At 39.6% G+C, this 9,994-nt stretch overlaps 1 protein-coding gene across 1 annotated transcript in view; it reads left to right on the top strand.

Moving 5' to 3' along the window:
• SCAMP4 (secretory carrier membrane protein 4) overlaps positions 1–7,195 on the top strand; it is a 49,648-nt gene extending 42,453 nt beyond the window's left edge. Inside the window, exons 5-7 of the mRNA XM_018559690.1 lie at positions 5,135–5,236; positions 5,657–5,774; positions 6,990–7,195. Of these exons, the coding sequence (XP_018415192.1) occupies positions 5,135–5,236; positions 5,657–5,774; positions 6,990–7,166 (397 nt within the window). The 3' untranslated portion in view covers positions 7,167–7,195. The remainder of the gene's footprint in view (positions 1–5,134; positions 5,237–5,656; positions 5,775–6,989) is intronic.
• The last annotated feature ends 2,799 nt before the right edge of the window (positions 7,196–9,994 follow it).

Genomic DNA, 9,994 nt, shown 5'->3' with positions numbered 1-9,994 from the left:
GCTCAGCCATCCTGAAATGCGGCCAGCCGCCGCTCGTTCCCGGGACCCCCACGCCGGTGATTTTTGTACGGATCCCCGCTGCCACATACCCTACAAGCAGTGGGGATCCACGGAGTCATTCATCCCTCCCTGGGATGGCTCCAGGGAGGGATGAGAGACTCCAGATGGGGGCGCCCGGTATTTTTGATAATAGCAGTCATCAGCGGCTTGTGAGCCGCTGATGACAGCTATTAATTTAAAGGGGACAGTCTGCTGAACAGTTATACTATAAGCGACCATCAGCTTATAGTAGAACTGTAAATGCCAGGTCCGTATGGCATACTGACCTGGCCAGCTGGAAGCACTTTTGTAGGTTCGTATGCCATACGTCCTTAGCAGCGAAAGGGTTAAATACTGCAAGCTTGGGTCTGGCTTTAAGTGAAGTATTTATTGCGGAGAGCAGGGAAAGGAATAATTTAAATTGGTAATAAAAAACGATTCCAAATAAAAGACTTGCAACATTTAATAATTTAAACCCAAGAGCACGGAAACAAGAAAATGTACTATATTGCAGCTTACAAGTTCTTTTAGATGTCATTAGGTGGCTGCATTAGTTTTCATTGTAAAGGCTAACAGATTTTTCAGCAAGTACAGAAAATACCTTGCCGGAAATGCAGCGTTGTATCTTAAATATGATGTGTTTTATTGTATTGCACTGTGTTATTAATGTAGTGGTGTCTATTGACACCGAGTGGCAGTGTGTTGCCAAAGCAATTTGTTTATGTATTTGGTATGCTTCCCTCCCCCTCCCCCCTCTTTTTTAGTGCTAGTTAGTGCAATTGGTACAGTGTATAAACCAACACATCGACCAGGTGATAAAATAAACAATGTGTCTTAAACTTTTAGCATTATTTCACCAAATAGTCCAATTCTGGGTATTAAACAAAACTGTGTATTCTAAAAAAGTCCTTTATCTTTCTGTCAAACTGCCTTCTCTGTGACTTACCCCACTAGTGCGTAGTCCTTAATCCAGTGGAAGAGATCTGTGATCTCTGCTACACAAAATCCTGCTCACCTTAAATTTTTTTGACCATAACTGAAATACTTCAGTATGAACTATAGCACCAACCCTTCACTGCCTGGGGTAGCAATCTGCCCTCATGTGGTATCTCCCGGCTTCACACAGATGTCATGATACTCAGATGTGAAGAGAAAAAGAATGGTACATAGTGTGACTCCGTTTTAAAAAAGTTTATTAAAGAACATAGTTTTCTACATGGTATCAAGATGTCATGTCATATGTTTCATGATAGACATCTTCTGTCCTTTTTTTTTGGTGGTATTTTTATACCTCTACCCCTTTTTTTTTTAGCAAAGAAGAGTTCAGGTAATTTGTGTAAATGTTTTTATTTTAGTATATATTATTGCATTATGTTTCCATGCTCTTGGTACTGCTTTACCACAAAATTGAGGAATGCTGAGTAGGGGTTACCTGCTCAATGAGAGACACCTGAGCTCAATTAACCCCTCCCCCTAACAAGAGCACTGCAACCAGGCAATTTGTTCGCCAAGCCCTGTGTGAGCAAGAGGGGCTGCTGTTTGCCAGTGTCCAATCCTCCTGTAGGCAGTCTGTGTCCTGACACCTGTATCCCTCATTAAATTTAAAGAACAAGGTTTTACGGCAAATACATGCAGTTAAGACACATATGTTTGCTAATGCCTGTTACGCTCAGTATCTACCCACAGGTCGAAGTGAGAAGAAGCATTTTGGGTGCTTTTATTTAGTTTAGCTGTAAACGTAGGCTGCAAAAAGGTTTTCATTTGTTACTTATTTTATTTCTCAAAGCTCATATTTTGTAACTTACACATGTTTGTTTATTAACTCCACCATTCATAGTTTATCTTTAATAGAAACCTTGGAGACTATATTGTGTTTGTGTGTGCTAAGTTTTTTTTTTTATAGGCTTTATGGATTTCATAAACATTTGCACGTTTGAGACATAAGAAATCGGGACTAGCATGTTTTTATTCTTCTGAAAATACATGATTTAGGGAAATTGTAAGTTCTTAATATGCATTTTAGAATGCGCATGGACATTAAATGTAGTTCTATTTTGTTTACACCACATGTGAAGCAGAACTGTACAGTAACCAGAAAAACGTTCACTGCATTAATGTACAGGTACTGTGTATTTCTGACCTGTGCATTGTGACATACAGTATATGAAATGTATTATGACATTATGTGCATTATCACATATAGAGTCATTATTCTATATGCAATTGTTCTGTAAAATTGTATATATTCTCTTATCTCTCAATAAACCGTTAAAAAAAAACAAAACAAAAAAAACAAAGCATACAGTGAAAACTGTAGTGTCCCCTCACAATGGTGGTGAGTGGAGAAGGACCCTTGCATTAGTGCTCCGTGGGAGGAAGAATACCAGACAGCTAAAAAGATTATTGGTAGCATTGGTTACTCACCTGAGAAGTGAAAGGAGATGCTCTACTGGTCCCACACCACTTATTGTGCCAAGTGACATTGACCCTGGAACAATGCAAGTACCATCAGATGGAATTCCCGCCACCTGAGGTTGGTATAAAGCCTATGAGCAGTGCCATTATGTTTGTTGTGTTTAACAGTTAGAATAAACTTCCTAAATATACTAAGACAACTCCTGCTCATGTGGAGATGTACTTCCTTGGGTAGAAGCTTAACTTTATAAGTATAATTCAGCACAACTTTATAAAAAAGTAGCAAATATATAGAACCATTGTAAATCAATGTGAAATAGCTAAGAGTGCTCAAAGAGAACTTTGAAAGGCCTGTTGTATTTTAGATTTAAAAAGAAGCAAACCAATTTGCACATAAAAATTAAAGACCGCACAATGAATGCACAAATTTGTAGCACTTTACCATATCACTAGAGCCACAGAAAGGATTTCCTAATAAATATTACAGTTTGTGCTAGGTGAAAAATACTTAGAACCTCAAAGTGATACCACATTGTTATCATAGCTTGTAAAAGAGCACCTTTTACCTACCTCTCCAGCAGCCTGTGTATAGTATATAAATGCAGCTGCATTGCTGCTCCCATACTTCTGGGAGCGTGATTACCTGCTCCTCCTGCCACACGCTCTATCGTCTCTCACTGGCACAAATGTTATTACAGGATATACAAACCGCAGGAGGAGCCACAGCAGGCTGCAGGGGGTGTATATATTTGACACACCTGGAAATTTAAAATACATCCGGCTGCTGGAGAACAACAAAGTGGCAGAGTTTGGAGACTTTGGCCACGGATCAGGTAAATGTACGTGCTCTTGTAATTTTGTAGTTAGTGTATGTAAAACCTGACAATTACCTTCTCCTTATTTTCTCGCTTTTGGTTGGTCTTTTAAATAAACTATTGAAAGCATTTTGTTATATCATTCAATATGTTATATGTGTTGGAGACCATTTCTGGCAGAATCTTTTGATCCTGCCACAAATCTATTGAGCTGGTATTTATAAGAGCATAGGAAGCTATGCGACTGGTTTATAAATCAACAGCAAAAATTTTCCCAGCACACTCACCAGCCAGCATGCAAAAAAAAACTTGTCTAACTGCTAAGGTTCAAAACAGAGGTTTTAGTTACACGTATAGAGCCCTTCCATGTGCACCTTGATTTAAAGCTGGTTATGAGTTGATGAGTGCGTTTGCCATTTGTTTTGCTTGGTTTATAAACCAGCCCCTTCCTTCTAAGGCCTGGTTCACACCTGAGCATTTTTATGCACAGATTTAATCTTGTGAAAACGCACAAAACACATTTCCATGCAAGTCCATGGCAACTGTTCACACCTTAGCGTTGGATCGCGCGTAGGAAAACGCCTGTCACATAAAAAGATGCAGGAGCTATTTTCAGGCAGATGTCATGTGGCTTTGGTCCCAATGGATATCTCTACACAGGGAGAAAGGCGCATTTTTAAATGCATATACCTGACTTTATATTATAAAGTTCTTATAATATAAAGCCAGGTATGCAGAATTGGATATAGCTGTGCCACACTATACAGTGTTCTGGTCTGGAGTCTCTACATGTGCTCATCTATTTTCACCACTATGGGGATACAATCCTTAGTTAGCAATGGCATGATAAATATTCATTTCATGTTCATTTGATGTTCATGTTCTTCATAATATTAAGAAACTAATCTAAAATCATGATTTTGTATTGCTTTAGAAAAAATGTGATCTGTCCCTTTTAAGAAAAAGTATTGGTAATTGGTATCGGTGAGTACTTGAAAAAAAGTATTGGTACTCGTACTCGGTCTTAAAAAAGTGGTATTGGTGCATCCCTACAAAAAAGCACAGAAAAAAATTGCACGAAACTGGAAATTCCTAGATGTGAACCTCGCCTTAGAGTGACAACTCTGCTTCTCCATAGATATGGTACATTAAGTGAGCATTGCATGGACATAATGCCTAGGACATAATGTGTGTTACTAGCAGGATCACCAGGTATATATAAAAAAAAATGAATGCTAATGCTGCCACCATGTTTAAGAAAGGGTAAGCTGCAAAAGATTTTATTTTTGTTCTTGGGTTTAGGTACACATTAAAGGAGAATTATGGGGTGAGTGAAAAAAAAATTCAAGCTGACCAAGACGGTGATAAGGAAGCTGTCACAGGTTGGCTCTATTGATCGTGTCAAGTCAGCCTCTCCGATCTTCCAGCGCTGACTCTGCCTCTTGATAGGCAGAGCCGGCTGTCAATCAGCCAGCGGGGTGGATCTCGACAGTAGGGATTTGTCCCGGCTGCGGCGCTCTCAGCATATAGCGGGCAATAGAATGCTATATACTGAGTTTCGGGTCAAGGGAGGACGTTCGTATACCTAAAGACTGTGACCCTAAAGAGAATTATGGGTAAAAAGGTTACCCCATAGTTTAAATGTGAGATAAAAGTGTTACATTTGAGTCTTTCACCATGCATCCTCACAGAATGCTGCTGTAGGTCCATCAAAAGATCAATTTTAGTGAGGAATAGATCTATTTTAAGACTGCAGAAGAATATTTGCAAATGTGTTGTTTTGGGAAGTCAGCTCTTCAGGTAATTTCTCTTCATTCTAAAATTAACAGAAAATTCTTAATTAAATATATATTTGTTCCCCTCAGGTCTGACAGCTCATTCAACTTCATGGCTTTCTTTTTCATATGTGGGGTGCAGTTTGTCCTGTCTGTCATCCAGGCCATTGGTATTTCCGGATGGGGTGCCTGGTGAGAATCTCCTCCTTTTTAAAAAGCTCTATATTATTTAACTAATCAATGTGACAAATGTTCAAGTTGGTTTGACAGACTTTCAGCAAGCCTTTTTCAGTCATATGTCCCAAGTATAAAACTGACATTTTGATACAATTAAAATTGTTTTAAAGACCTATGTTTACTCATATAATTTCTGAATTTTATGTTGCAGGTTTTAATGTAACTGAATTAATGGGTTGTTTATAAAGTCAAGGGCACACATTCCAAATTCATTAAATCCGCAATCAAGTTTTGGCTGCTGCTTGTTTTTTTTGCTTCTGCATGCTGCAAAATATTTCTAATAAATAGCTAGCAATGTTTTTTCGTGGGAAATATTCTGTAAAGTAAGGGAAGAATTTGATAATTTCTGATTTTTTTTTTTTTTTACTTTTGAAATTGCTGGCTGGCTGCAGTGACGTTTTTTAGCTCCAACGTGGGGGCTGCCATAGTGATGCTGTTCCCAGCTGTGATGTTTACCGTCAGTGCCATTGCAACTGCTCTAGCATTGGTCAAGGTAGGCACATAGATATTTTGCCTTTTATTTCATTTTTAAAGTTCTCGGTGTCAGAGTTGGCAACTTAAAAAAATGTAAAGATAAAAAGCACTAGTGTAAAAGCAGAACAGCCCCACCTTTAAAAAAATATAATAAATGCACATCTTCATAAAGGTAAAAATGTGCATTTTTATTTTTTGCATTGGAGCCTGTAAAGCATTGCAACCATGATCAGTGGATTATGGGTGCAATGCTCTTGCTCTTAGAGACTCTCCCTCCCATCCCTGCCCTTACTGAGGCATGCACAATCGAGATGAAGTATGGACGGGAGGAAGTGTCAATGGACTACAAGTGCAGTGACGTGACCATGTTTCATGTTACGCCCTGAACATGGCTGTAACAGGAAATATGGTATAAAAGGTAAACGTAGCATTTAAAGTGGAAGTAAAGAAAAATGTTTTTAAAAGCATTTTATGGCAGAAGAGACTGTGCAAGTTACTTCTGTACTGTGCAGCTCAGCTCATGGGCCCGCCATGCCGAAATGAAGTATATCACTTTTGCATGTGCTGGAGTTACATCATCAGGGCCCAACCAATCAAGTGCCTAAATACTTGTAACCTGGAAGAGAACTGAACTGCAGATAGATTCACTGCAGAGTGAGAATCATGGCGTTGGAGTGGATCGGTTTGGCAGGTAAGTCTGCCATAATGTACTATATGTTGTGCATACTAGCACACTATAGCTTAAAGCTCCTGGGTTTCTGGAGTTTTTTTTAAGTTGCTTTACTTCCACTTTAAATTAGTGGAAAAACCAGACAAAGTGCTGTTGAGGGATCACAAGACTTTGTGATCTGGATTGCCACGTGTCTGACTGGTAGTACATAGCAGTTTGCATTAGGAATTTCAAATGTCTTTATTGCTACAGGACTTCATGATCTATTTGTACAACATATTTTGGGCAAGTTACTGGTTACAAAAATTTAGCTTTATATCTTCATTCCTTAGATTTAATGCTGCAGGAATCCCAAAATGCATAGCATGAATAGGGCCTAGGTCTATAGGTAACACATGCCAAAATGGGCAGGAAAAGAATGGCAGAATAGGCATATTACATTAATTGTAATGATTCATGATGCCAGCTAAAAAACACATAGGAAATGCATGAGAGTTACTAGGAGGATAGGATCTTATTTGGAAATGTTTTCAGTCATTTACATGAAATGCTTTTTCCTAAAAGGTGCACAGGCTGTACAGAAGTGCTGGTTGTAGTTTCCAGAAAGCCCAAGATGAGTGGCACTCTGGGACATGGAAGAATCCAACTACCCATGAGGAACAGTACTCCGGTATTTCTGGGCCCAGTCTACCGCAGTATCCTACTGTGCCAAACTATCCTGCAGGAGGACAGTGGCCGTAAACTTTCTCTGCATTTTATAGCTTTTCGGTTTTCAACAGAGAGTTCTATGAAACCTACAGTAATCAAGTTTTGCCAGCGTGAAGATAACACAGACTTTTTATTTTATATTGTAATCAGACAAACGTATTATTATAATCGGTAATCTGAATTTTACACCCTTGGCCAAAAATTAAATTGTTAAAGACTTGCAGTGATGTGTTGACATTACTGGTTACGTTACTGAAGCTTGAACAGATGTCAGAATATCTAACAACAAGTTTATCTTGTAATATTTTACAATATTTCCCAGAGTTGTAAAAATGAAAATCAATGAAGCAAGTTACTTTTTTTCTGTTCAAGTTTTTTTAGACAATGTATACCACAAACATGTTATGTTATTTCATTTTAGGACTTTTCATTTTCACAAAATCTTTCATCATTCAATCATTAAAGCTGAATTCCAGGCCAACAGCTCAATATACTATAAAAATACATACAAGAGAGACGTTTTACCTGCAAAAAGATTTCTGTCCATTCAGTCCTGAGTTATACAAAGCCCAATCGGAGAACAGAGCCAGTTTGGTGACCTGAATTTTCTCTGCTGCAGTTAAACAATGCAGCTTCGTCAGCTCCCTGCCCTCAGCTTGTAAATGAATGAGGAAGGCAACCGCAGCAGCACAGTAATTGAGTCATTGCTCTTTCAATGTTCCTTGCTAGCTGAAGTGCACTATAGCAACCTAAGTGGCTGCTGGTGCTACCAATCCTTCTCGCAGAGGATTACAAGTGGGTTACATCGTCATTTTAAGGTACCCGTGCTAGATGAATTTAAAAATATGTCATTTATTTAATGAACATTATTGACTGTTTTTCTCCATTTGAGGGATGCAGGAATTCCTTCATCTTTGGGTTATACAGCCGCCTACAGGTGGATTGGACACTGGCAAACAAAAAACAGTAGGCAACTCCAGGATAACCCCTCCTACCAGCATGCCTCAGTTTTTTTGCTAGTGTCCTTTGAGGATGGACATTTTTCTTCAGCTCTGCTGAGAATAGTCTAATATTTTTTGTTATTTTTTCTCTTCATTCAAGGTACTTCTCTACATTACTACTCGAGTTGGTCTCATCGATTGCAGCTAACCGACACAGTGTATCCTCAGCATCTAGGAAGCATCTCCTCGCTGTTGCTGGTGCATAGCAGGGTGCCACTTTGGAATTTCTGTTCCTACTGCCCGCCTACAGTGACTTTGGTCACCTCCAGCCATCCAACCCTTAATAACTACTAGCTATCTGGGTTTCATGAGTACCTGAGGCTTTGCCTTGTACCCTGAGCTTTAAAGGGCTTACCACTATGTGGTTGAAACATGCCTGTTTCTGGGCACAAAGGGAACAGTGCCTCTGCAATGGGTGACCCTAGCTCACACTCCCCTAACAGTTTCAGGAATGTTTGTCGCATGCCTTCCGAAGGTACCAACATCTGCAATCAGGAGTCCTTTTACCCTATGAATATAGGGTCTACTTCATCATCAGAGTCCTTAGCTCTGCCAGGTGAGACTGAATCCCCTGCTTTGTCGGCCAGGGTCTCTACTACACTCACTCAAGACTTTGTGACCAGATTCACACAGTTTTTGGCTGGTTCAGACTGCAGAGTCTCTAAGCATGCTCCTGTGCCTTCCCTCCCCAGATACTGCAGCTGATCTGCCTGCTGCCTTAGAGGCATCTCAGCGATCAATCTTAGTGATTGTTTCTGGCTCCCCAGTCTTCCCCTGACAAGATTATCCTTCAGGAGTAGCAGTCTTTAGCTATTACTCCATATTTAAAAGAGACCATTTTGTCGCTACTTGATGTGGCACTAATTACTCTGCATCTGGAGGATCACCCTACTGTCAACAGTCTCGAGTCTTTCAGAGTTCCTACAGCTGCAAAGACCTTTCAGTCTCGCCCACTCCTAATTCTCTAAAGGAATTGCAAACACCCTGACTTGCATTTGACACCGTCCATATGGCTCATTCACACTATATAGGTTGACTTGTATTAACCTGCACAGATCAATGCAGTCTCAATGCATAGTTACATAGTATTTGAGTTTGAATAAAGACATTCATTAACTATCCCGTTTTCCTGAACAAATTCTACCAGATAATCCTTTATTATGCCCTCTAGCATTTTACAAACTACCGATGTTAGACTGACCGGCCTATAGTTCCCAGGTTGGCACCTAGCCCCCTTTTTGAATATTGGGACTACCGTAGCCCTCCGCCAATCACTGGGGATCCTACCAGTCATTAAGGAGTCCTTAAAAATGAGGATTAATGGTCTGCCTGTTCACACTATGCTGTGGTGAGGTGGGTTGTGGTGTGTAAAAATGGAAAACACATGTTCGGTATTGTTGCACGCGCTGAAGTGACTGCAGTATTCACTCTAAACTGATGTGCTTTAATGGCTTTCAAAGCATTTCCTATGGATTTATTTTTTTTGCCATTTTCGTGGACTTGGTATGTTTGGTCTCTATTTACCCGATGCAGCCTCATCTTTTATGTTTTACCAAAAATTGGGTATTGTTTGTGTGCACTAATATTAATTTGAATGCATTGTTTGCTGAAAATTTGGACTTAATAAACAGAAGCGCAATTATCGTGTTACATTAAAAAAATTGTAGCTGCCACCATTTTATTCTACAGGGTCCCCGCTTTCAGAAAATATGTCTTGTCCATTAGGAAGTTACCTGTCTGTTAGCTGTTCAAGGAGAGTTGTGTGTCCTGTCTGCTGTGCTTATCTTAAGTGTAGTTTACGGGGGGTCAGGTTTCCCCTTCTAGTTCCATCTGGACATAAGGGAGATGTCTATACACCTG

Source organism: Nanorana parkeri, unplaced genomic scaffold (assembly GCF_000935625.1).
Source record: "Nanorana parkeri isolate BGI_ZX_2015 unplaced genomic scaffold, ASM93562v1 scaffold412, whole genome shotgun sequence".
Lineage (NCBI taxonomy): Eukaryota > Metazoa > Chordata > Amphibia > Anura > Dicroglossidae > Nanorana > Nanorana parkeri.
Note: the sequence above shows the minus strand (reverse complement) of the source record. Positions and strands in the feature narration are given on the sequence as shown.